This window comes from Lithobates pipiens, unplaced genomic scaffold, assembly GCF_037356315.1.
Source record: "Lithobates pipiens isolate NorthernLeopardFrog02 unplaced genomic scaffold, aLitPip1_a1.2 Scaffold_18, whole genome shotgun sequence".
Classification (NCBI taxonomy): domain Eukaryota; kingdom Metazoa; phylum Chordata; class Amphibia; order Anura; family Ranidae; genus Lithobates; species Lithobates pipiens.
The window spans coordinates 1,449,258-1,477,186 of NW_027507758.1; the positions used below are offsets into that span (position 1 = coordinate 1,449,258).

General features: G+C 52.2%; 1 protein-coding gene across 1 annotated transcript in view; it reads right to left on the bottom strand.

Annotated features, from left to right (window-relative positions):
* LOC143986936 (cullin-9-like) overlaps nucleotides 1–24,061 on the bottom strand; it is a gene marked incomplete at its 3' end in the record, with an annotated part of 36,881 nt that extends 12,820 nt beyond the window's left edge. Inside the window, 12 exon segments of the mRNA XM_077485347.1 lie at nucleotides 5,826–6,063; nucleotides 6,722–6,918; nucleotides 7,409–7,599; nucleotides 7,673–7,880; nucleotides 8,285–8,447; nucleotides 16,322–16,619; nucleotides 16,709–16,872; nucleotides 18,884–18,962; nucleotides 20,606–21,022; nucleotides 21,095–21,249; nucleotides 22,193–22,751; nucleotides 23,704–24,061. Coding sequence (XP_077341473.1) covers nucleotides 5,826–6,063; nucleotides 6,722–6,918; nucleotides 7,409–7,599; nucleotides 7,673–7,880; nucleotides 8,285–8,447; nucleotides 16,322–16,619; nucleotides 16,709–16,872; nucleotides 18,884–18,962; nucleotides 20,606–21,022; nucleotides 21,095–21,249; nucleotides 22,193–22,751; nucleotides 23,704–23,739 — 2,705 coding nt within the window.
* Nucleotides 24,062–27,929: the final 3,868 nt, after the last annotated feature.

A 27,929-nucleotide genomic window follows, 5' to 3' on the forward strand; every position in this document is an offset into this window, starting at 1 on the left:
ACCTCCTCACCTGTACACCAGGAACGTGACCTAGTACACCCAACTCCTCACCTGTACACCAGGAACATGCCTTAATACACCCATCTCCTCACCTGTACACCAGGAACGTGACCTAGTACACCCAACTCCTCACCTGTACACCAGGAACGTGACCTAGTACACCCAACTCCTCACCTGTACACCAGGAACGTGACCTAGTACGCCCACCTCCTCACCTGTACACCAGGAACATGACCTAGTACGCCCAACTCCTCACCTGTACACCAGGAACATGACCTAGTACGCCCAACTCCTCACCTGTACACCAGGAACGTGACCTAGTACACCCACCTCCTCACCTGTACACCAGGAACGTGACCTAGTACACCCAACTCCTCACCTGTACACCAGGAACGTGACCTAGTACACCCAACTCCTCACCTGTACACCCAACTCCTCACCTGTACACCAGGAACGTGACCTAGTACACCCAACTCCTCACCTGTACACCAGGAACGTGACCTAGTACGCCCACCTCCTCACCTGTACACCAGGAACGTGACCTAGTACACCCAACTCCTCACCTGTACACCAGGAACATGCCTTAATACACCCATCTCCTCACCTGTACACCAGGAACGTGACCTAGTACACCCACCTCCTCACCTGTACACCAGGAACGTGACCTAGTACACCCAACTCCTCACCTGTACACCAGGAACGTGACCTAGTACACCCAACTCCTCACCTGTACACCAGGAACGTGACCTAGTACGCCCACCTCCTCACCTGTACACCAGGAACGTGACCTAGTACACCCAACTCCTCACCTGTACACCAGGAACATGCCTTAATACACCCACCTCCTCACCTGTACACCAGGAACGTGACCTAGTACACCCAACTCCTCACCTGTACACCCAACTCCTCACCTGTACACCAGGAACGTGACCTAGTACACCCACCTCCTCACCTGTACACCAGGAACGTGACCTAGTACGCCCACCTCCTCACCTGTACACCAGGAACGTGACCTAGTACACCCACCTCCTCACCTGTACACCAGGAACATACCTTAATACACCCACCTCCTCACCTGTACACCAGGAACGTGACCTAGTACACCCAACTCCTCACCTGTACACCAGGAACGTGACCTAGTACACCCAACTCCTCCCCTGTACACCAGGAACGTGACCTAGTACACCCAACTCCTCACCTGTACACCCAACTCCTCACCTGTACACCCAACTCCTCACCTGTACACCCAACTCCTCACCTGTACACCAGGAACGTGACCTAGTACGCCCACCTCCTCACCTGTACACCAGGAACGTGACCTAGTACACCCAACTCCTCACCTGTACACCAGGAACATGCCTTAATACACCCACCTCCTCACCTGTACACCAGGAACGTGACCTAGTACACCCACCTCCTCACCTGTACACCAGGAACGTGACCTAGTACACCCACCTCCTCACCTGTACACCAGGAACGTGACCTAGTACACCCAACTCCTCACCTGTACACCCAACTCCTCACCTGTACACCCAACTCCTCACCTGTACACCAGGAACGTGACCTAGTACGCCCACCTCCTCACCTGTACACCAGGAACGTGACCTAGTACGCCCACCTCCTCACCTGTACACCAGGAACGTGACCTAGTACGCCCACCTCCTCACCTGTACACCAGGAACATGCCTTAATACACCCACCTCCTCACCTGTACACCAGGAACGTGACCTAGTACACCCAACTCCTCACCTGTACACCAGGAACGTGACCTAGTACACCCACCTCCTCACCTGTACACCAGGAACATGCCTTAATACACCCACCTCCTCACCTGTACACCAGGAACGTGACCTAGTACACCCAACTCCTCACCTGTACACCAGGAACGTGACCTAGTACACCCACCTCCTCACCTGTACACCAGGAACATGCCTTAATACACCCACCTCCTCACCTGTACACCAGGAACGTGACCTAGTACGCCCACCTCCTCACCTGTACACCAGGAACGTGACCTAGTACACCCACCTCCTCACCTGTACACCAGGAACATGCCTTAATACACCCACCTCCTCACCTGTACACCAGGAACGTGACCTAGTACACCCACCTCCTCACCTGTACACCAGGAACGTGACCTAGTACGCCCAACTCCTCACCTGTACACCAGGAACGTGACCTAGTACACCCAACTCCTCACCTGTACACCCAACTCCTCACCTGTACACCCAACTCCTCACCTGTACACCCAACTCCTCACCTGTACACCAGGAACGTGACCTAGTACGCCCACCTCCTCACCTGTACACCAGGAACGTGACCTAGTACACCCAACTCCTCACCTGTACACCAGGAACATGCCTTAATACACCCACCTCCTCACCTGTACACCAGGAACGTGACCTAGTACACCCACCTCCTCACCTGTACACCAGGAACGTGACCTAGTACACCCACCTCCTCACCTGTACACCAGGAACGTGACCTAGTACACCCAACTCCTCACCTGTACACCCAACTCCTCACCTGTACACCCAACTCCTCACCTGTACACCAGGAACGTGACCTAGTACGCCCAACTCCTCACCTGTACACCAGGAACATGCCTTAATACACCCACCTCCTCACCTGTACACCAGGAACGTGACCTAGTACACCCACCTCCTCACCTGTACACCAGGAACGTGACCTAGTACACCCACCTCCTCACCTGTACACCAGGAACGTGACCTGGTACACCCAGCTCCTCACCTGTACACCAGGAACGTGACCTAGTACACCCAACTCCTCACCTGTACACCAGGAATGTGACCTGGTACACCCAGCTCCTCACCTGTACACCAGGAACGTGACCTAGTACACCCAACTCCTCACCTGTACACCAGGAACGTGACCTAGTACACCCAACTCCTCACCTGTACACCAGGAACGTGACCTAGTACACCCACCTCCTCACCTGCACACCAGGAACGTGACCTAGTACACCCACCTCCTCACCTGCACACCAGGAACGTGACCTAGTACACCCACCTCCTCACCTGTACACCAGGAACGTGACCTAGTACACCCACCTCCTCACCTGTACACCAGGAACGTGACCTAGTACACCCACCTCCTCACCTGTACACCAGGAACGTGACCTAGTACACCCACCTCCTCACCTGTACACCAGGAACGTGACCTAGTACACCCAACTCCTCACCTGTACACCCAACTCCTCACCTGTACACCCAACTCCTCACCTGTACACCAGGAACGTGACCTAGTACGCCCACCTCCTCACCTGTACACCAGGAACGTGACCTAGTACACCCAACTCCTCACCTGTACACCAGGAACGTGACCTAGTACACCCAACTCCTCACCTGTACACCAGGAACGTGACCTAGTACGCCCACCTCCTCACCTGTACACCAGGAACGTGACCTAGTACACCCAACTCCTCACCTGTACACCAGGAACATGCCTTAATACACCCACCTCCTCACCTGTACACCAGGAACGTGACCTAGTACACCCACCTCCTCACCTGTACACCAGGAACGTGACCTAGTACACCCAACTCCTCACCTGTACACCAGGAACGTGACCTGGTACACCCAGCTCCTCACCTGTACACCAGGAACGTGACCTAGTACACCCAACTCCTCACCTGTACACCAGGAAGGTGACCTGGTACACCCAGCTCCTCACCTGTACACCAGGAACGTGACCTAGTACACCCAACTCCTCACCTGTACACCAGGAACGTGACCTAGTACACCCAACTCCTCACCTGTACACCAGGAACGTGACCTAGTACACCCACCTCCTCACCTGCACACCAGGAACGTGACCTAGTACACCCACCTCCTCACCTGCACACCAGGAACGTGACCTAGTACACCCACCTCCTCACCTGTACACCAGGAACGTGACCTAGTATGCCCAACTCCTCACCTGTACACCAGGAACATGACCTAGTACACCCACCTCCTCACCTGTACACCAGGAACGTGACCTAGTACACCCACCTCCTCACCTGTACACCAGGAACGTGACCTAGTACACCCACCTCCTCACCTGCACACCAGGAACGTGACCTAGTACACCCACCTCCTCACCTGTACACCAGGAACGTGACCTAGTACACCCACCTCCTCACCTGTACACCAGGAACGTGACCTAGTACACCCACCTCCTCACCTGTACACCAGGAACGTGACCTAGTACACCCACCTCCTCACCTGTACACCAGGAACGTGACCTAGTACACCCACCCCCTCACCTGTACACCAGGAACATGCCTTAATACACCCACCTCCTCACCTGTACACCAGGAACATGCCTTAATACACCCACCTCCTCACCTGTACACCAGGAACATGCCTTAATACACCCACCTCCTCACCTGTACACCAGGAACATGCCTTAATACACCCACCTCCTCACCTGTACACCAGGAACGTGACCTAGTACACCCACCTCCTCACCTGTACACCAGGAACGTGACCTAGTACGCCCACCTCCTCACCTGTACACCAGGAACGTGACCTAGTACACCCAACTCCTCACCTGTACACCAGGAACATGCCTTAATACACCCACCTCCTCACCTGTACACCAGGAACGTGACCTAGTACACCCACCTCCTCACCTGTACACCAGGAACGTGACCTAGTACACCCAACTCCTCACCTGTACACCAGGAACGTGACCTGGTACACCCAGCTCCTCACCTGTACACCAGGAACGTGACCTAGTACACCCAACTCCTCACCTGTACACCAGGAAGGTGACCTGGTACACCCAACTCCTCACCTGTACACCAGGAACGTGACCTAGTACACCCAACTCCTCACCTGTACACCAGGAACGTGACCTAGTACACCCAACTCCTCACCTGTACACCAGGAACGTGACCTAGTACACCCACCTCCTCACCTGCACACCAGGAACGTGACCTAGTACACCCACCTCCTCACCTGCACACCAGGAACGTGACCTAGTACACCCACCTCCTCACCTGTACACCAGGAACGTGACCTAGTATGCCCAACTCCTCACCTGTACACCAGGAACATGACCTAGTACACCCACCTCCTCACCTGTACACCAGGAACGTGACCTAGTACACCCACCTCCTCACCTGTACACCAGGAACGTGACCTAGTACACCCACCTCCTCACCTGCACACCAGGAACGTGACCTAGTACACCCACCTCCTCACCTGTACACCAGGAACGTGACCTAGTACACCCACCTCCTCACCTGTACACCAGGAACGTGACCTAGTACACCCACCTCCTCACCTGTACACCAGGAACGTGACCTAGTACACCCACCTCCTCACCTGTACACCAGGAACGTGACCTAGTACACCCACCCCCTCACCTGTACACCAGGAACATGCCTTAATACACCCACCTCCTCACCTGTACACCAGGAACATGCCTTAATACACCCACCTCCTCACCTGTACACCAGGAACATGCCTTAATACACCCACCTCCTCACCTGTACACCAGGAACATGCCTTAATACACCCACCTCCTCACCTGTACACCAGGAACATGCCTTAATACACCCACCTCCTCACCTGTACACCAGGAACATGCCTTAATACACCCACCTCCTCACCTGTACACCAGGAACGTGACCTAGTACACCCACCTCCTCACCTGTACACCAGGAACATGCCTTAATACACCCACCTCCTCACCTGTACACCAGGAACGTGACCTAGTACACCCACCTCCTCACCTGTACACCAGGAACGTGACCTAGTACACCCACCTCCTCACCTGTACACCAGGAACATGCCTTAATACACCCACCTCCTCACCTGTACACACAGAGTTGTAGACGTTTCTCGTCCTTGAGCTGTTCCAGGCAGGAGAGGAGCTGCAGGAAGAAGTTGAGGTCGCTGAGAAGTTGTGGCACATCACAACGTAGTGAGGAGAGATCATCACAAACACATCGTTCCAAGGAGGGAAGCATTTCCCGACACATCCGAATGTCCTTCAGAGCGCTCAGCAAAGACGAGAGATCCATTTCCTGGACTGCCAGCCCTGCATTACACCCTGCAAGAGACAGGACAGAGCATCTAATTGGACAGACTATTCACGATCTCTCCCATTTCATTGGACAGATAGTTGGTGGTATCTCCCATCTCATTGGTGGTCTCTCCCATCTCATTGGACAGACTATTGGTGGTCTCTCCCATCTTCTCAGACAGGCTAAGAGGGTTAAACCCCAACGCTAATCTCAAAATAAAAAGGACATCCTGATATCTATAGGGTGCAATGATCAGGGTATGTTCTAGAACAGTGATGGCGAACCTTGGCACTCCAGATGTTTTGGAACTACATTTCCCATGATGCTCTGGTACCTTGCATTGTAGTGGAGCATCATGGGAAATGTAGTTCCAAAACATCTGGGGTGCCAAGGTTCGCCATCACTGTTCTAGATCTTTCACCAGGGTGTCCACCTCCAAAAAGGTCCACATTTACTTCCTGCAATGGATGTGGTCACCCGTACCGTCAGCAACTTAAACAGTAAAAAATGTAGTGCATGGCTGCCCACATTTACAGATTCAAGTCTCACAGGCATGAATGGGGCATGCTTGTACAGAGGCAGGGATGTCCCATTCAAGTCTATGACACTCTGACAACAGATACAAGTCATTGACCAGAACGGAGGCTGAACTTCCCGACATCAGTCATAGAATACAGTTCTTACCAGTGATCTGCGGGCAGCAGTGGAGCAGAAGAGACAGGAGGTGGCGCTGAGGCTCATCTATAGAACTGCAGGGGTCCTCCAAGAAGCTCTGGAGGATGGAGGACAACTCCATACTGGACAGCTGCTCAGACAAACCCTTATGGTTCTCCATCAGCATCCGGAGGACCAGGAGACCATTGTAGACCGAGGGGAAACACCTGCCAGATAATAGAAGGAAGGGTCATACTGATAGAGGTGCAGGAACGAGGAAGGGTCATACTGATAGAGGTGCAGGAACGAGGAAGGGTCATACTGATAGAGGTGCAGGAACGAGGAAGGGTCATACTGATAGAGGTGCAGGAACGAGGAAGGGTCATACCAACAGGGGTGCAGGAACGAGGAAGGGTCATGCCGACAGAGGTGCAGGAATGAGGAAGGGTCATACCAACAGGGGTGCAGGAACGAGGAAGGGTCATGCCGACAGAGGTGCAGGAACGAGGAAGGGTCATGCCGACAGAGGTGCAGGAACGAGGAAGGGTCATGCCGACAGAGGTGCAGGAACGAGAAAGGGTCATGCCGACAGAGGTGCAGGAACGAGGAAGGGTCATACTGACAGAGGTGCAGGAACGAGGAAGGGTCATACTGATTGAAGGCCATCAGTCCACATATACAGATTTTGTACAGACAGACAATAGGCATCACCCTCACCCCTCCACACTTATCATCTTGGTAATGGCGCCAGGGATGGCCCCGAGGAGGCTGCTGGAGGAGCCGCTGGCTGCAGATCCAATGCTGGAGAAGATCTCCTTTATCACCTGAGCATCCCCGGGACTCAGGGTGTTGTGTCCCCACTGTCCCCGAGAATCAGAACCGTCCGCACCCGTCAGCACCTTCAGGACCTGCCGGGAATATTGAGGTTATCAGATGGAGACACTTGTGGTATGTAGGTTGGTCTACAGGTCCTACACTTACCGCGAGCCCTATATGCTGAACGGCGGCAGAGAAACGATGTTCCTGCATACACCCCAACACGGCTCTCACGCCTCCCTCTGTGGCAAACAAGACCCGCCAGTCATACTTGGACATGACCAGGTACGTCAACTGCAGACACGTCACCACCAGCAGCTTGTCCTTCATCTGGGATGTCAGAAGTTCCACCAACATACCGACCATTTGTTCACTGGCGGAGAAAGTCTGAGTGTAAATTCCAGAAGAGCCAACTTCAGACTTAATTCCAAATCAAAGGCAAGAGGAACCTTCACACTAAAAACTATTCCTATCACTGGAGCAACAAACTGTCAGGATGTCCAGGAGCAGAGGACCATATTGGGAGCCAATACCTTCCCAGCCTACATACCCCACTACTACCTTGAGAACAGGAGCCTAGGGGCAAACACAATCTATACCATAAAGCGGGAGGACGGGTGTGAGCTATGGTGCCTTCACCCTATATACCCCACTATTATCCAGAAAACATGAGCCTTGGGGCACACACAATCTATACCATAAGTCTGAGGATGGGGGTGAGCCCTATATGCCCCAGATTGGAGTCACGCATTATTTATACCATAAAGCAATACGCACCTGAGGTCTGAATTTCCAGGGGCTCCTTTGGCCCCTTCCTGGACCACATTCCTGTCGGCAAATTTCCAGTCATGCTCCAAACCAACATGGCGGACACCAGGTGCCAGAACCCGACAGCTTTCAAGGGATCTCTTTATCTCAGTATCGTGGTCACTGCTCAGTCCTGCAGGAGAAACAAAAGATCTTTCTGTAATAATATCCCCTGAAATGACTTACCTAACCGGAGAGGACAGACCCCCGTACACCCCCCATCCATGTCAGCCGTCTGGAGAGGACAGACCCCCGTACACCCCCCATCCATGTCAGCCGTCTGGAGAGGACAGACCCCCGTACACCCCCCATCCATGTCAGCCGTCTGGAGAGGACAGACCCCCGTACACCCCCCATCCATGTCAGCCGTCTGGAGAGGACAGACCCCCGTACACCCCCCATCCATGTCAGCCGTCTGGAGAGGACAGACCCCCGTACACCCCCCATCCATGTCAGCCGTCTGGAGAGGACAGACCCCCGTACACCCCCCATCCATGTCAGCCGTCTGGAGAGGACAGACCCCTGTATACATAGTTACATAGTAGGCGAGGTTGAAAAAAAAAAAAAAAACACAACAACGACATCAAGTCCAACCTATGTGTGTTATTATATGTCAGTACTACATTGTATATCCCTGTATGTTGCGGTCATTCAGGTGATTATCTAAGTTTGTTGAAACCATCGATGCCACCCCAGCTGAGACCACCACCTGTGGAAGGGAATTGTACATCCTTACAGCTCTTACAGTAAAGAACCCTCTACACAGTTTAAGGTTAAACCTCTTTTCTTCTAATTTTAATGAGTGGCCACGAGTCTTGTTATACTCCCTTCCGCGGAAAAGTTTTCTCCCTATTGTGGGGTCACCAGTCCACTATTTATATATTGTGGGGTCACCAGTCCTTCTCCATCCTAAATCCCCCAAGTCTATAGATTGCATTCAATTTTTGCCACCCAAATACATTATATTACATTTTTCTACATTGAACCTCATTTGCCATGTTGCCTCCCCCCATTCATTTGTTCAGATCTTCTTGCAAGGTTTCCACATCCTGCGGAGAAGTTATTGCCCGGCTTATCTTAGTATCGTCCACAAATACAGAGATTGAGCTGTTTCCCCCATCCCCCTCCTCCAGGTCATTTATGAATAAATTAAATAGGATTGGTCCCAGCACAGAATCCTGGGGGACCCCACTACCCACCCCCGACCATTCCGAGTTCTCCCCATTTATCACCACCCTCTGAACTCGCCCTTGTAACCAGTTTTCAATCCATGTACTCGCCCTATTGTCCATGCCAACCCACCTTATTTTGTACAGTAAACTTTTATGGGGAACTGTGTCAAATGCTTTTGCAAAATCCAGATACACCACGTCTACGGACCTTCCTTTATCTAGATACACCACATCTACGGGCCTTCCTTTATCTAGATACACCACATCTACGGGCCTTCCTTTATCTAGATACACCACGTCTACAGGCCTTCCTTTATCTATAAACACCACATCTACGGGCCTTCCTTTATCCAGATACACCACGTCTACGGGCCTTCCTTTATCTATAAACACCACATCTACGGGCCTTCCTTTATCCAGATACACCACGTCTACGGGCCTTCCATTATCTAGATACACCACATCTACAGGCTTTCCTTTATCTAGATACACCACGTCTACAGGCCTTCCTTTATCCAGATACACCACGTCTACGGGCCTTCCTTTATCTAGATACACCACATCTACGGGCCTTCCTTTATCCAGATACACCACGTCTACGGGCCTTCCTTTATCCAGATACACCACGTCTACGGACCTTCCTTTATCCAGATACACCACGTCTACGGACCTTCCTTTATCTAGATACACCACATCTACGGGCCTTCCTTTATCCAGATACACCACGTCTACGGGCCTTCCTTTATCCAGATACACCACGTCTACGGGCCTTCCTTTATCCAGATACACCACGTCTACGGGCCTTCCTTTATCCAGATACACCACGTCTACGGGCCTTCCTTTATCCAGATACACCACATTTACGGGCCTTCCTTTATCCAGATACACCACGTCTACGGGCCTTCCTTTATCCAGATACACCACGTCTACGGGCCTTCCTTTATCTAGATACACCACGTCTACGGGCCTTCCTTTATCCAGATACACCACGTCTACGGGCCTTCCTTTATCTAGATACACCACGTCTACGGGCCTTCCTTTATCTAGATACACCACATCTACGGGCCTTCCTTTATCTAGATACACCACGTCTACGGGCCTTCCTTTATCTAGATACACCACATCTACGGGCCTTCCTTTATCTAGATACACCACGTCTACGGGCCTTCCTTTATCTAGATGGCAGCTCACCTCCTCATAAAAGGTTAATAGATTAGTTTGGCAAGAACAATTCTTCATGAATCCATGCGGACTACTGCTAATGATACCGTTCTCATTACTAAAGTCTTGTATATAGTCCCTTATCCCTCCAAGGAGTTTACATACTATTGATGTTAGGCTAACTGGTCTAATTCCCAGGGATGTATTTTGGGCCCCTTTTAAATAGCGGTGCTACATTGGCTTGTGATATAGACTTACCCGGGATGGGGGCTTTTGGAGGGGACTGAATGCTAGCCTCTTACTTACCGACTATGGACCCTGGCATTTGAGGGAGCTACAAGCATTTAGGAAGACATTCTGTTATGTAATGCAAAAGGACATTATTAAGGAGGCCATGATGGTCTCTGCCAGCTTGGGCCTAGGTGGACAGATGCAAGTGAAAGGAATGCTAATTAATGAGATCTGGAAACCCAAGAGTTTGTCTCATTAACAGAGCTTTGTCTCCTAGCAAACTGGGGGATGTGTTTATACTTATGTGTATTGTAAGTTGAGAGTGAGGAGATAGCAAGTCTACCCTGAAAAAGTCATATCTCCGAGTCACCTAGTCTGGGTAAATGATTAGATAATTAGCTCATGTTAATTCGGTTTCTGGTTACAGTTTGTATTGTCATCCTGCTGTATATATTTGTGTGTCACCTCAAATAAATCAGTTCATGTTCAGCAACCGAACGAGTATAGTCGTCTTTGTTGTTATCAGCGGTTGGAATATCTGATATCTATATTCACACTGGGAGGAAGCAGTATATGACAGCGGAATAACTCAAGCGGAGCGTGGGACATTCCGTTACATTGGTGGCAAGCAATGGGACGCTTCCTGCAGTCTGGAACATCCAACCCTCCACCTGGATCCAAGGTCCGGATAGCAGGAGAGGAGGAGAGGTACAGATACCAGCCGCCATGGAAGAGGAATTCAGAAGGAGGTTGCGAGAGATGCAGCTACAGCACAGAGGACCGGTATCAGAGCAGGTCCTGCTGGGATGGTTCGATTCTATCCGCTGCGAACTGTGAGCAGTGACACCAGGGGAAAAAAAAGTTCCCCCCTCCGTCCAGGAAAGGTACTGGTTGTAGTATGGATTGCGGGTGCTGTTTTTGGGAGAAAAAGCACACAAGGAGCAGACAGCTGAATTAATCAGGCAGGTCTGGGCAGAGATGCGGCTGGATGAGTTACAGAGCCCTCTGGTGGCATGTATCCCAAGCATGTCCCTGGATAGCGGATGACAGCCCAACGGAAGGTATTGGCTACAGCGGCCTGAGACTGTTGTATGTGAAGCTGACAGGAGACCATAACTTTGGGAGTGACAGTTGGACGAAATCATGGATTTCAGAGAAGAGCTACTGAACGTCTCAGAAGTGTATTGGGCGATATAGAGTATCTGGCCATTCAGGAATGGGAGATCGCCCACAGACGGCTGCTAGACTCTACTCAGTACCAGGGCCTATCAGGAAATACCAGATGACAACTCTAAAATCCTGGCTGAAGAGGCGGCAATGTGGCAGAGTAACAGTATCAGCTGTTAACAATCCAGTCATTAGACTGTCATTAAAAATTAGGAACAATGGTCTGGCAATTACTTGACCGAGTTCCCCAAGTACCCTCGGGTGCAAGCCATCTGGTCCCGGTGATTTATTAATGTTGTTTCCCCAAGTCTAATTTTAATGCTGTCCTCTGGTAACCATGGAGGGGCTTCCTGTGATGTGTCATGAGGATAAACACTGCAGTTTTGGTTACTGAAGCCCCCCCCCCCCCCCCCCGATTCCCTCGTAAAGAATAAATTCAATACCTTCACCATCTCCCCATCCTTTGTAACCAGATGGCCTTCCTCATTCTTTATGGGGCCAATATGGCCTGTCCTCCCTTTGCTACGGTTTACATACTTGACTACTTCAATACTGGGCAGTAACACCCCCTTCCTGCCCAGGCCAATTTTAAGCGCCGTTTAAATGAAAATTGCGTGGTCATGCTACGCTGTACCCAAACAGAATTTTTATAATTTTGTTCCCACAAATAGAACTTTCTTTTGGTGGCATTTGATCACCTCTGTGTTTATGTGTTGCTAAACAAATTTATAAAAAAAAAATAAGTTGTTTCGGTTGTAAAATTTTGTAAATAAGTAAATTTTCTCCTTCACTGATGGGCTTTGATAAGGTGGCACTGATGTGCAACACTGATGGGCAGAACTGATGGGTGGCACTGCAAAGTGGCACTGATAGATGGCATTGATAGGCATCGCTGATGGCATAGGCAGGCATTGGGGATGGGCACCGATTGGCATTTCCCTGGTGGTCTAGGGTGGCATACCTGGTGGTCCAGTGTGGTGGCAATCCCTGATGGTCCTGGCGGCATCTGAGGGGGGGCTGCGCTGATAAACAATCAACACAGACCCCCCCCCCCCGTCAAGAGAGCAGCTGATCGGCTCTCCTCTGCTTGCGTCTGTCAGACACAAGTGAGGAAAGGCGATCAACGGCTCTTCCTGTTTACATTGTGATCAGCCGTGATTGCACATCGCTAATCACATGGTAAAGAGCCTCCATCAGATGCTCTTTACCGAGATCGGTGTAGTCGTGTGTCAGACTAAAACATCTCACCACCGATCGCTGCAAAGTGCACCCCCGCGGGTGCGCAAGAGCAGTCATTCTGGAGGGCTGTCATATGACCTCCACCGAGAACAAGAGCTGCACCGCCCAGCCGTCATCTGATGGCCAGCGGGAGGTGGTTAAAGAATTTCTTTTCTCCTCCGCTATGTGTCTTTTTATGTTCTATCTTAGCCGTCCTTATCTCACCCTTACATTTCTTGTTGCATTCTTTATAAAGTCTGAATGCTGATGATGATCCCTCAACCTTGTATTTTTTGAAGGCCTTCGCCTTTGCTTTTATATGCAATTTTACATTGGAGTTAAGCCATCCAAGACTTTTGTTCGCTCTTTTAAAATGTGTTACCCAATGAGATGCATTGGCTAATGCCCTTATTTAATATGCTCTTAAATCTCTCCTCCGTGTTCTTTGTTCTTAAGATTTTATCCCAATGTATGCCTTCTAGCAAGGTTCGTAGTTTAGGGAAGTTGGCTCCTTTAAAATTCAGTGTCTTTGTATTCCCCTTATGTTTCCTATTTGTGCGATTCATACTGAAGCCAAATGACCTGTGATCGCTGTTCCCTAAATTGCCCCGTATTACCACATCCGTGATCAGGTCTGTATTGTTGGTAATCAGTAGATCCAGTAACACTTTATTTCTAGTTGGTGCGTCTACCATCTGACCCATAAAAAATTGTCCTGTAAGACATTTAGGAACTGGCGAGCCTTAGATGAATGCGCGGTTCCCCCCAGTCTATGTCTGGATAATTAAAATCCCCCATTATGATAACACTTCCCATCCTTGCTGCTAATCCAAATTGTGATAGGAGATCCGCCTCCCCCCTCCTCCCTCAGGTTAGAGGGCATATAGCATACTCCCAGTATTATTTTGCCCTTTAGCTTCATCCCTTTGGCGCTCTACCCATAAGGATTCCACCTCCTTCCAACAAGACAATGATCCCAAACATACAGCAAAATCTACAAAGGAATGGTTCACAAATAAACGTATCCAGGTGTTAGAATGGCCAAGTCAAAGTCCAGACCTGAATCCAATCGAGAATCTGTGGAAAGAGCTGAAAACTGCTGTTCACAAACGCTCTCCATCCAACCTCACTGAGCTCCAGCTGTTTTGCAAGGAAGAATGGGCAAGAATTTCAGTCTCTCGATGTGCAAAACTGATAGAGACACCCCAAGCGACTTGCAGCTGTAATCGCAGCAAAAGGCGGCTCTACAAAGTATTAACGCAAGGGGGGGCCCAATCATTTTGCACGCCCCACTTTTCATTTTTTTAATTTTCTAAAAAAGTTTATAATATCCAATAGATTTTGTTCCACTTCACAATTGTGTCCCACTTGTTGGTGATTCTTCACAAAAAATAAACATTTTATATCTTTATGTTTGAAGCCTGAAATGTGGCAAAAGGTTGAAAAGTTCAAGGGGGCCGAATACTTTCGCAAGACACTGTATAGGCATACCCCTCCCCCTTTTTTACCCTCTCTATCCTTGCGATAAAGGGAATACCCTTCAATGTTTGCCAGCCAATCACGAGAACCAGGTCTCTGAAATTCCCACCAAATCAAAATCCTCCTCGTACAACAGTATCTCTAGTTCACCCATCTTGTCCGCCAGGCTCCTGGCATTGGTGAACAGGCCACGTAGTTTACACCGGTCGTTATCCTCTTATTGGGTGTTCCGAGATTGCAACTAGGACTAGTTACTGTACTTACCTTCGGTTTATGTGCTTTAGTTAACCTACCACTAATGCCCCCAATACTACCCTCTGGAATATGTTCCACACCGATTATCTCTACCTCTGGACTCTCTTCCCATAGCCTAGTTTACCTCCTAAAATGTCACCAGTCTGGAGAGGACAGACCCCCGTACACCCCCTCCCTCCATGTCACCAGTCTGTAGAGGACAGACCCCTGTACACCCCCTCCCTCCATGTCACCAGTCTGGAGAGGACAGACCCCCGTACACCCCCTCCCTCCATGTCACCAGTCTGGGGAGGACAGACCCCCATACACCCCCTCCCTCCATGTCACCAGTCTGGAGAGGACAGACCCCCGTACACCCCCTCCCTCCATGTCACCAGTCTGGAGAGGACAGACCCCCGTACACCCCCTCCCTCCATGTCACCAGTCTGGAGAGGACAGACCCCCGTACACCCCCTCCCTCCATGTCACCAGTCTGGAGAGGACAGACCCCCGTACACCCCCTCCCTCCATGTCACCAGTCTGGAGATGACAGACCCCCGTACATCCCCTCCCTCCATGTCACCAGTCTGGAGAGGACAGACCCCCGTACATCCCCTCCCTCCATGTCACCAGTCTGGGGAGGACAGACCCCCGTACACCCCCTCCCTCCATGTCACCAGTCTGGAGAGGACAGACCCCCTGTACACCCCCTCCCTCCATGTCACCAGTCTGGGGAGGACAGACCCCCGTACACCCCCTCCCTCCATGTCACCAGTCTGGGGAGGACAGACCCCCGTACACCCCCTCCCTCCATGTCACCAGTCTGGAGAGGACAGACCCCTGTACACCCCCTCCCTCCATGTCACCAGTCTGGAGAGGACAGACCCCCGTACACCCCCTCCCTCCATGTCACCAGTCTGGAGAGGACAGACCCCCGTACACCCCCTCCCTCCATGTCACCAGTCTGGAGAGGACAGACCCCCGTACACCCCCTCCCTCCATGTCTGGAGAGGACAGACCCCTGTACACCCCCTCCCTCCATGTCACCAGTCTGGGGAGGACAGACCCCCGTACACCCCCTCCCTCCATGTCACCAGTCTGGAGAGGACAGACCCCCTGTACACCCCCTCCCTCCATGTCACCAGTCTGGGGAGGACAGACCCCTGTACACCCCCTCCCTCCATGTCACCAGTCTGGAGAGGACAGACCCCTGTACACCCCCTCCCTCCATGTCACCAGTCTGGAGAGGACAGACCCCTGTACACCCCCTCCCTCCATGTCACCAGTCTGGGGAGGAGAAGAGGCTCTCTCCTCACCACACCTCGGAGTCCATGGTCATCCTCACCTCCTGTCTTCTCGGAGAGCTCCATCCCTTCCAGCATGAGAAGAGTGTTCAGTGTCTGCAGATCAGAGGATCCAGTGCTCACCCCCCGCCCTGTTCCCACCTGTGATACGCTTGGCGTGGGGCTAGTGGGAGAGGCATCATCACCGTCATGGGACTTCACTTTTCCATAGAACTGGTTATAGACATGTGAGGTCTGCAGGTCACACAGAAGATGGCCATGACAGTTCTTCACAATCATCGCTAGCATTTCCTGCGCTACTTCCACAGACACCGACATCTGGACAAGAGGCAGCCGGCCCTTTAAGACGAAGAGGAAAAATTGATGGAAAAAGTGAAGAAAGAAATTATATATATATAAAAATCTGAGATCTACCAATAAAAGCTGACCTTTTCCAAAGAGCCTCCAATCATCTCCATCACCCTCCTCTGAGTCTCCTCCTCCAGCTGCTGGATAAAGAATAGAATCTCCCACCAATCCTCCCGCCTGATGGTGCCGCCAATCTGATCTGGAGGAGACGAGGTGCCGCCGCCTGAGGACAACGCCGGGATCCCTGAAGGAGAAGAAAACCGAATTCCTGAACTCCACGAAACAGAAACCCCCATCCTCGGAATATTCCTCCAATCAACACGCATCGGTCCCGAGCCCCAACACCAGAGGTATACCGTGCCGGTTCCAGGGGCCCGTTACACCACCAACAGTATAAATACCTGAGGAAGACTACGGCACCGTCCAACCAGGACATGGAGAGAGATACCCCCCCGACATACAGCTACTTCCTCCCTCCCCTCCTCCGACACACAGCTACTTCCTCCCTCCCCTCCTCCGACACACAGCTACTTCCTCCCTCCCCTCCTCCGACACACACAGCTACTTCCTCCCTCCCCTCCTCCGACACACACAGCTACTTCCTCCCTCCCCTCCTCCGACACACACAGCTACTTCCTCCCTCCCCTCCTCCGACACACACAGCTACTTCCTCCCTCCCCTCCTCCGACACACAGCTACTTCCTCCCTCCCCTCCTCCGACACACAGCTACTTCCTCCCTCCCCTCCTCCGACACACAGCTACTTCCTCCCTCCCCTCCTCCGACACACACAGCTACTTCCTCCCTCCCCTCCTCCGACACACAGCTACTTCCTCCCTCCCCTCCTCCGACACACAGCTACTTCCTCCCTCCCCTCCTCCGACACACACACACAGACACTCCCTCCCTCCCCCGACACACACAGCTACTTCCTCCCTCCCCTCTTCCGACACACACACACACACACACACACACACAGCTACTTCCTCCCTCCCCTCCCCCGACACACACAGCTACTTCCTCCCTCCCCTCCCCCGACACACACAGCTACTTCCTCCCTCCCCTCCCCCGACACACACAGCTACTTCCTCCCTCCCCTCTCCCGACACACACAGCTACTTCCTCCCTCCCCTCTCCCGACACACACAGCTACTTCCTCCCTCCCCTCTCCCGACACACACAGCTACTTCCTCCCTCCCCTCCCCCGACACACACAGCTACTTCCTCCCTCCCCTCTTCCGACACACACAGCTACTTCCTCCCTCCCCTCTTCCGACACACACAGCTACTTCCTCCCTCCCCTCTTCCGACACACACAGCTACTTCCTCCCTCCCCTCTTCCGACACACACACACACACACACACAGCTACTTCCTCCCTCCCCTCTCCCGACACACACAGCTACTTCCTCCCTCCCCTATTCCGACACACACAGCTACTTCCTCCCTCCCCTCTCCCGACACACACAGCTACTTCCTCCCTCCCCTCTTCCGACACACAGCTACTTCCTCCCTCCCCTCTTCCGACACACACAGCTACTTCCTCCCTCCCCTCTCCCGACACACACAGCTACTTCCTCCCTCCCCTCTCCCGACACACACACACGGCTACTTCCTCCCTCCCCTCCCCCGACACACACACGGCTACTTCCTCCCTCCCCTCCCCCGACACACACACGGCTACTTCCTCCCTCCCCTCTCCCGACACACACACACGGCTACTTCCTCCCTCCCCTCCCCCGACACACACACGGCTACTTCCTCCCTCCCCTCCCCCGACACACACACGGCTACTTCCTCCCTCCCCTCTCCCGACACACACACAGCTACTTCCTCCCTCCCCTCCCCCGACACACACACACACACACAGCTACTTCCTCCCTCCCCTCTCCCGACACACACAGCTACTTCCTCCCTCCCCTCTCCCGACACACACAGCTACTTCCTCCCTCCCCTCTCCCGACACACACAGCTACTTCCTCCCTCCCCTCTTCCGACACACACAGCTACTTCCTCCCTCCCCTCTTCCGACACACACAGCTACTTCCTCCCTCCCCTCCCCCAACACAGACACTCCCTCCTCCCCCCGACACAGATACTCCCTCCTCCTCCTCCGACACAGATACTCCCTCCTCCTCCTCCCCCGACACAGATACTCCCTCCTCCTCCTCCCCCGACACAGATACTCCCTCCTCCTCCTCCCCCGACACAGATACTCCCTCCTGAGATTATTGCTCAGTTGCCCGGATACACTCACCCGATTTGGTGATCTTATGGCCAGGAACTGCATTGATCTTCTCGTCCGACTCCATGATGTACCGTCTACGTTTCACCACCTCCAACATTTTTTTAAATCAAAAAAGTTTTTATTACAAAAAAAATACATTGGTACAAGCCATACATAGACATATAGTGCAGTCATACAATAATGCTGATTCCTCGGCCAAACATCGACCAGAAGGCCACTCTGAACAATTGTACAGAGAATCAAAACAGAGATGGTGGTAATACAAATACACATAATGTATCCGACTTGTGAAGCAGCAGGAACCAAAAAAATAAAAAGGTTACAGTCTAAATGGGGAAAAAAAAAAAAAAAAAACAGAAGAAAAGGGGGAGGCAAAACGAAGTCAAAAAGAAATAATATTCCCTCTGAGACCACAACATACTTCATAACAGCCATATGTGAAAAGAATCCGGTACACCACTCATTTCTCTAGTACCCAGCCTGACCCGACTCCGCTTTCCCCCCCATGCCTATTTATTGAGAGAGAGAAGAAAAAAAAAGCAGCTCCACTAATTGCTTATTACTCTCCAAGTTCCACCGTGTTCCGGACCCCGGAGTCAGCCCCGTAATAACCTGTATAAGATGATGAGGGGCTAGCCCCGGAACCTGTATAAGATGATGAGGGGCCAGCCCCCGAACCTGTATAAGATGATGAGGGGCCAGCCCCGTAATAACCTGTATAAGATGATGAGGGGCTAGCCCCCGAACCTGTATAAGATGATGAGGGGCCAGCCCCGTAATAACCTGTATAAGATGATGAGGGGCTAGCCCCCGAACCTGTATAAGATGATGAGGGGCCAGCCCCGTAATAACCTGTATAAGATGATGAGGGGCTAGCCCCCGAACCTGTATAAGATGATGAGGGGCCAGCCCCCGAACCTCGAGCCACCTCTGCCACATAGTATAGAATTTGTGCGGTGCGTTCCTATGCTGGTAGGTTCAGTTTTCCCCGATTATCATATCATTCACTTGGTCAATCCATTGCTGCCCGGTGGGAACCCTGTGCCTGATCCACAATCGTGCTTAGAGGTCGACCGATATGGGTTTTTCTCTGGCCGATGCCGATATTTAGAAATCATGGCGGCCGATATATGATGCCGTTTTTTTGGGGCCGATATGTTAGGCCGATTTTATTTTATTTATTTTTTTCCTTTTTTATTATTATTATTATTATTATTTTTTTTTTTTAATCCCTCTTGATCTAACACACCTTTCCCATTGGGGCGTTTTTCAGGCGCTTTTGGGCTAAAAATAGCGCCTGTAAAGTGCCTGCAAAACGGCTCCCCTGCAGTCTGTGTGAAAGAGAGCCCTTTCACACCGAGGCGATGCGCTGGCAGGATCTTAAAAAAAAGTCTTGCAAGCAGCACATTTGGAGTGGTGTATACCCCTCCCCCACCACTCCTGCCCATTGATATGAATGGGCACCACTGCCGAAGCGCATGCAATGCGATTTGGCAGCAGTGCTTCATGGGCGCATTTAACCTCTTCCTTGGCCACTAGCTGGGTTATATGTGCCCCACTAGCAGCCAAATAGCACCGCTCAGGAACCAGATGAAATCTGAACAGTGTATGGGCAGCTTATGTGACACCGGCACACCCCACCCCCACCATCATACTCCAAGAATAAAATGGGCTCAGCAGTGCCCCCCCCCCCCCACCACCACCACCACTCACAGTGTGTACGGAAGTTACCTCTGCAGGAGGAAGTCCATTGAGGCTTTGTAGGAAGACTCCCTCATCTCCAGCTTTCAGCGGCTCACAGTCCTCCACCATCCGCACCGCCATGCCGGGGAGAAGAACCCGCTTCAGGTACTCGGCGTAATCCTCTCTGTGGGAGAAGTCTGATCGCACCTTCAATCGATGTTTTCTGTGCGAGATCCTCCGACATGGAGGGAAGACTTTCCTATCAATGGAGGATTTACTGACGTTTTCCCTCCAGCCCATCACCCGCACCAGTTCACAGATCAGGCTGCCCATGGCCATGCTGAAATCGAAGCGTCTCTGCAGCGAGGAGGTCTCACCATCGGGCCGGTCACTGCTCAGCTGGTCCATCATGGAGGTCACACACAGGTATCTCTTCACCAATGAGAAGAGCTGCTTCCCCGGAATCTGCCACGAGAACCACAGGGGGTCATTCTACAGACCACAAACAGGGAAAAAGGGCCACAACCTGGCACATACCTGAGGTAGGTGTACCCCTTCAAAGGAGATACAATGTTCTTCTGAGCTGGTTGTCTCAGCAAAGAGTTGGAGCAACGTGAAGCGCGACTCGAAATCCATGTGTTCTTCTATCCCGTCCTGCTGACTGAGCGCGAGGAGAACGTGGGCCCGACTCCCTGAAAAACATGGCGCCATTATTTCCCATCACACCTCAGTACTGGACCCGACTCTACAGAACATGATGTCATCATTACCCATCATACCTCAGTACTGGACCCGACTCTACAGAACATGATGTCATCATTACCCATCATACCTCAGTACTGGACCCGCCTCTACAGAACATGATGTCATCATTACCCATCATACCTCAGTACTGGACCCGACTCTACAAAGCATGATGTCATCATTACCCATCATACCTCAGTACTGGACCCGACTCTACAGAACATGATGTCATCATTACCCATCATACCTCAGTACTGGACCCGACTCTACAGAACATGATGTCATCATTACCCATCATACCTTAGAACTGGACCCAACTACAGAACATGATGTCATCATTACCCATCATACCTTAGAACTGGACCCGATACAGAACATGATGTCATCATTACCCATCATACCTCAGTACTGGACCCGATACAGAACATGATGTCATCACCACCCATCATACCTCAGTACTTGACCCGATACAGAACATGATGTCATCATTACCCATCATACCTCAGTACTGGACCCGACTCTACAGAACATGATGTCATCATTACCCATCATACCTTAGAACTGGACCCAACTACAGAACATGATGTCATCATTACCCATCATACCTCAGTACTGGACCCGATACAGAACATGATGTCATCACCACCCATCATACCTCAGTACTGGACCCGATACAGAACATGATGTCATCACCACCCATCATACCTCAGTACTTGACCCGATACAGAACATGATGTCATCATTACCCATCATACCTCAGTACTGGACCCGATACAGAACATGGCACCGGTATTACCCAACAGTTATCAGTGATGCCAATTGGTCAGATATTACCTCCTTATCCCGCCCCCTGGCTGACCCTCCAATCACTGCACTCTAAGGACCTCCCACCTGTGTCATGTGACGCGAGGGCACGTAACATCTTGCAGGCGTGGTTGCGGATCTCCTTCTGGGGATTACAAAGCAGCTTCATCAGAAGATCCAGAGCTCCGGTCTCCTTGAAGACCCCGGCCAGGGAGCCAATGGCGGCGTAGGCACTGAGCACATGAATGGTGTGGAGGAGGGTGGAGTCAGGGGCGGAGCTCTGGCACACCTGTCTGGAGGCTCGGTGGACCAGACTCCGCACATCCTCGCTCATCTCCTGAAGAGACTCCTCATTGGGCGGACCTGAATTCTTTTCTCCTGTGAAGCCCCGCCCCCCAGGTCTGCCCATGCCCAGCAGGGAGGGGCAGTTGGTGTGAACTTCCTTTGCGGACATCCACATCTGAATATTGGGGGTCTTGCTGTCCGTCTCGGAGGGGGTCCCCTTTCCCCCGCCCACTTCCTCCACATTCTGCAACCTCCATCTGATCAGATAGTCGATGTGTCCATCCGGGAACCATCGCTGCCGCAACACCTCCACCGGCTGGGCCTGCAACTTCCCGTCCAGCTGTACCAACATGGCGGAAACCTGAGAGGAGGAGGAAGAGCAAAGAATTACCGTCACTAATGTCTGTGCTCCTCATTAGCCAATCAGAGGAGTCATGGAGTGGGCGGGGAGAAGAGAGAGCACATGGATGGAGGGGGAGAGGAGAGAAGAGAAGATATAGGTGGAGGGGGCGTGGTCATTTTAAGGGGGAGGAGCTGTGTGGGGGTGTGGTCCTTCTATGGGAGAGGAGCTGTGTGTGGTCATTCTATGGGGGGGGGGAGGGGCTGTGTGTGGTCATTCTATGGGGGGGGGGGCTGTGTGTGGTCATTCTATGGGGGGGGAGGGGCTGTGTGTGGTCATTCTATGGGGGGGAGGGGCTGTGTGTGGTCATTCTATGGGGGGGGGAGGGGCTGTGTGTGGTCATTCTATGGGGGGGGAGGGGCTGTGTGTGGTCATTCTATGGGGGGGGGAGGGGCTGTGTGTGGTCATTCTATGGGGGGGAGGGACTGTGTGTGGTCATTCTATGGGGGGGGAGGGGCTGTGTGTGGTCATTCTATGGGGGGGGAGGGGCTGTGTGTGGTCATTCTATGGGGGGGGAGGGGCTGTGTGTGGTCATTCTATGGGGGGGGGAGGGGCTGTGTGTGGTCATTCTATGGGGGAGGGGCTGTGTGTGGTCATTCTATGGGGGAGGGGCTGTGTGTGGTCATTCTATGGGGGGGAGGAGCTGTGTGTGGTCATTGTATGTGGGAGGAGTTGTGTGGGGGTGTGGTCATTGTATGGGGGAGGAGCTGCGTGTGGGGGTGTGGTCATTCTAGGGGGAGGCGCTGTGGGGGTGTGGTCACACTGCAGGGGCGGGTCAGCACGTTCGGTGTAGCACCTCCCCCCGCCGGTCTCACACACGGAGACGATCCTCTCGGTCGGAGATCCGGGCACCGGTGACGTCACATTCCATACACAGACTCACCGATCTCCGGGCGCCCCCTGCTGTCCTCACCTCTCTTCCGGGTGACGTCACTTCCGCCCCGCTCATGTGACCGGATACTCAGCGCCGGGGCGGGCTCTTTAAATGGGGTGGAGAGGAGGCGGGGTCTACAGAAATCTCAGATTATAGGTGATGAAGGGGGAGGAGTCACTGAGTCGCTGGGGGTGGGACTTGATAATAGCAGCATAATATAGCCAATCACGGCACGGCTCGGCTCCTCCCATCATATAGCCAATCACATGGTTGGTTCGGGGAAGTGATGAGAAAGATCTTGTGAAGGATTTTCAGCAATCCGGAGAGGAAATTCCCCTCCGCGCTCCGGTCCAGAGAAAATACACCCTCTAGGGGGCGTGTCCTATGTCTGCAACCATTTCCTGATAGGAGGATCCTTCACACTCCCCTCCCCTTCATATCATCCTAGAATAAGACTGACTCCTCCTCCTCCTCACTGACCCCTCCCCCTCCACACCCCCCTCATCACTCATCCCCCCTCATTATTCATCCTTCCCCCTCCTCACTGACCCCTCATCACTCACCCCTCCTCCTCATCACTCACCCCTCCCCCCCTCATCACTCACCCCTCCCCCTCCACACTCCCCCTCTCACTCCTCCCTCCCCCTCATTACTCATCCCTCCCCCTCATTATTCATCACTCCCCCTCCTCCTCATCACTCACCCCTCCCCCTTCATATCGTCCTAGAATAAGACTGACTCCTCCCCCTCCTCACTGACCCCTCCCCCTCCACACCCCCCTCATCACTCATCCCCCCTCATTATTCATCCTTCCCCCTCCTCACTGACCCCTCATCACTCACCCCTCCTCCTCATCACTCACCCCTCCCCCTCCACACTCCCCCTCTCACTCCTCCCTCCCCCTTATTACTCATCCCTCCCCCTCATTATTCATCACTCCCCCTCCTCACTCACCCATTCTTCTCACCCCCCCTCCTCACTCATCGCCCACATGTGACTGGAGACGGGGAGATCACAGGGGTAGAAGTAACAGACGGATCCTCCGGTGTCAGAGGGGGGCGCAATGCGCTCCATGGGAGGGATCCCACCATACAGGATAAGGCGGAGTCTCCAACTAAGCAGGGGAGGGTCTAAGAACCTGACTGGGGTCCCTGCGATCAGACTCCGCTAATAGAATCACCATGATAGAAATCCGAGGAAAGAGAGGGCCACCAACACCTGATTACCCCACAGAGGACCCCAAAGAGAGGACCCCACAGAGAGGAGTCCATAGAGAGGACCCCGCACAGAGGACCCCGCAGAGAGGACCCCGCAGAGAGGAGTCCATAGAGAGGACCCCGCACAGAGGACCCCGCAGAGAGGACCCCGCAGAGAGGAGTCCATAGAGAGGACCCCGCACAGAGGACCCCGCACAGAGGACTACGCAGAGAGGACCCCGCAGAGAGGAGTCCATAGAGAGGACCCCGCAGAGAGGAGTCCATAGAGAGGACCCCGCACAGAGGACCCCGCAGAGAGGACCCCGCAGAGAGGACCCCGCAGAGAGGAGTCCATAGAGAGGAGTCCATACAGAGGACCCCACACAGAGGACCCCACACAGAGGACTCCATACAGAGGACCCCACAGAGAGGACCCCGCAGAGAGGACCCCACAGAGAGGACTCCATACAGAGGACCCCACAGAGAGGAGTCCATAGAGAGGACCCCACACAGAGGACCCCGCAGAGAGGACCCCACAGAGAGGACCCCACAGAGAGGACTCCATACAGAGGACCCCACAGAGAGGACCCCACAGAGAGGAGTCCATAGAGAGGACCCCGCACAGAGGACCCCGCACAGAGGACCCCGCACAGAGGACCCCGCACAGAGGACCCCGCACAGAGGACCCCGCATAGTCCATTTGTCCTAAGGGATTGAATAATGACAAAAAAAAAAAAAAAATTTTTTTTTACAAAAAGTTGTCACTAAATGATATATTGCTCACACATGCCATGGTTATATGTGGAATTTCACCCCAAAATATATTCTGCTGCTTCTCCTGAGTATGGGGATACCACATGTGTGGGACTTTTTGGGAGTCTAGTCACGCACGGCACCCCGAAAACCAATCACTGCCTTCAGGATTTCTAAGGGTGCAAATTTTTGATTTAACTCCTCACTACCTATCACAGTTTCGAAGGCCATAAAATGCCAAAATAGCACAAAACCCCCCCAAATGACCCCATTTTGGAAAGTAGACACCCCAAGCTATTTACTGAGAGGCATGTTGAGTCCATGAAATATTTTATATTTTGCCACAAGTTGCGGGAAGATTACAAACTTTTTTTTTTTTTGCACAAAGTTGTCACTAAATGATATATTGCTCACACATGCTATGGGCAGAAGTCAAATTACACCCCAAAATAAATTCTGCTGCTTCTCCCGAGTATGGGGATACCACATGTGGGGGACTTTTTGGGAGCCTAGCCGCGTACGGGACCCCGAAAACCAAGCACTGCCTTCCGGATTTAAATATAAAATGCTACCAAAAAAACTGTTAGCGATTGCAGGGATCAGGCCTGACTCTGCGATCGCTGCAGTTATGTGTTTAGTGTTTTGTAAGTGACAGTGATCGATCGATACTGCACTTGGGTGGGCTGGGCAGAGGGGCAAAACGCAGGTGCTAGCAGGTATCTGGGCTGATCCCGCTAACAATGCATTTTTTTGGAACCCTAAACTGCTGGGGACGCTAGTATAGATCTGATCAGATCAGATATTGATCTGTTCAGATTCTATACCACTACAGGAGGTTTATGCTTTGCATGTGGGTGTTAGCGGTACTGGCACTAACCTAGCGCTGCCTGGGGCGACGCAGACCCTGACCCTAAAACCTAATTGATATCACCCGCCGGGTGATCAGGGGGTTAAACCTTTATTGGGTAATAAATGGTGGGTGCCCTGATGCTATAAAAAACAAACTAACCAGAGTCACCCGTAACACTTATACGGTGATCAGTGGTGAAAGGGTTAACTAGGGGCAATCAGGGGGTTCAAATTTTTATTAGGTAGTATATGGGGGTCCCTGGCGCTATATAAAAACCTGACGGGGAACCAAAATAACTAACTGGCTAACCAGCGTCACCAGTGACACTTATACTGTGATCGCTGGTGAAAGGGGGTGAAAGGGTTAACTAGCAGCAATCAGGGGGTTAAAACCATTATTGGGTAGTATATCGGGGTACCTAGTGCTATAAAAACCTGGCGGTGAACTTAAAAAAATAACTAGCTACCTAGCGACACTAGCGACACTGATGCAGCGATCAGAAAAATGATCGCTTAGTGACACTGGCAAAAGGGGGTGAAAGGGTTAACTAGCGGCAATCAGGGGGTTAAAACCATTATTGGGTAGTATATCGGGGTACCTAGCGCTATAAAAACCTGGCGGTGAACCTAAAAAAATAACTAGCTACTTAGCGACAGTAGCGACACATGCAGCGATCAGAAAAATGATCGCTTAGTGACACTGGCAAAAGGGGGTGAAAGGGTTAACTCTAGGGGCAATCAGGGGGTTAAATCTTTATTGGGGGGTGATAGGGGGCTACCCTGGACCTAACACTAACTGTCCTGACAGTTTTTACTGTCACAACTGACACTGAATGCATTGATCAGTAAAGAAATGATCAATGCAATCAGTGACACTGTGACTGGGGGGGGAGGGGGGGCGGGGGGGGATCGGGGGGCGATCGGGGGGGGGGTTTGTGTGCCTGTGTGTACCTACATGTCAGTGTAGTGTTGGTGCACACTTACTATTAGTCTTCTCCTCGTAGTCCGGTCAAAAAGCCCGCCTCGAGGAGAATGACATCACTTCCTCCTTCCTGTGTAAACAATACACAGTGGGAGGAAGCTTCTCATTGGCCAGGAGCGATCCAGAGGGGGTGGCCGAAAACCAACGGCCATCCCCTCATCACGGAGCGCTCCTGGAGGGAACCGGACCGTCGTATCCAACGGGAGGGGGTCCGATAGGACCCCCCACCCGCTGGAAGGCAATCACGTACATCTACGTGATTGTGCCTGCCTGTGCCATTGTGCTGACGTACATTGGCAATACGGCGGTCCTGAAGTGGTTAAGACATTTAAAAAAAAAAAAAAATGTCATTTAACAATTTGACATAGTGTACTGTGGCGCCGGTCACAGTGCACTATGAGAAGCGCCACGTCGATGCAATCACAAGATTGCATCCATGGCACTTCATTTGCGGGTTAAAAACCCGCCTTGCGGCGCACTGCAGA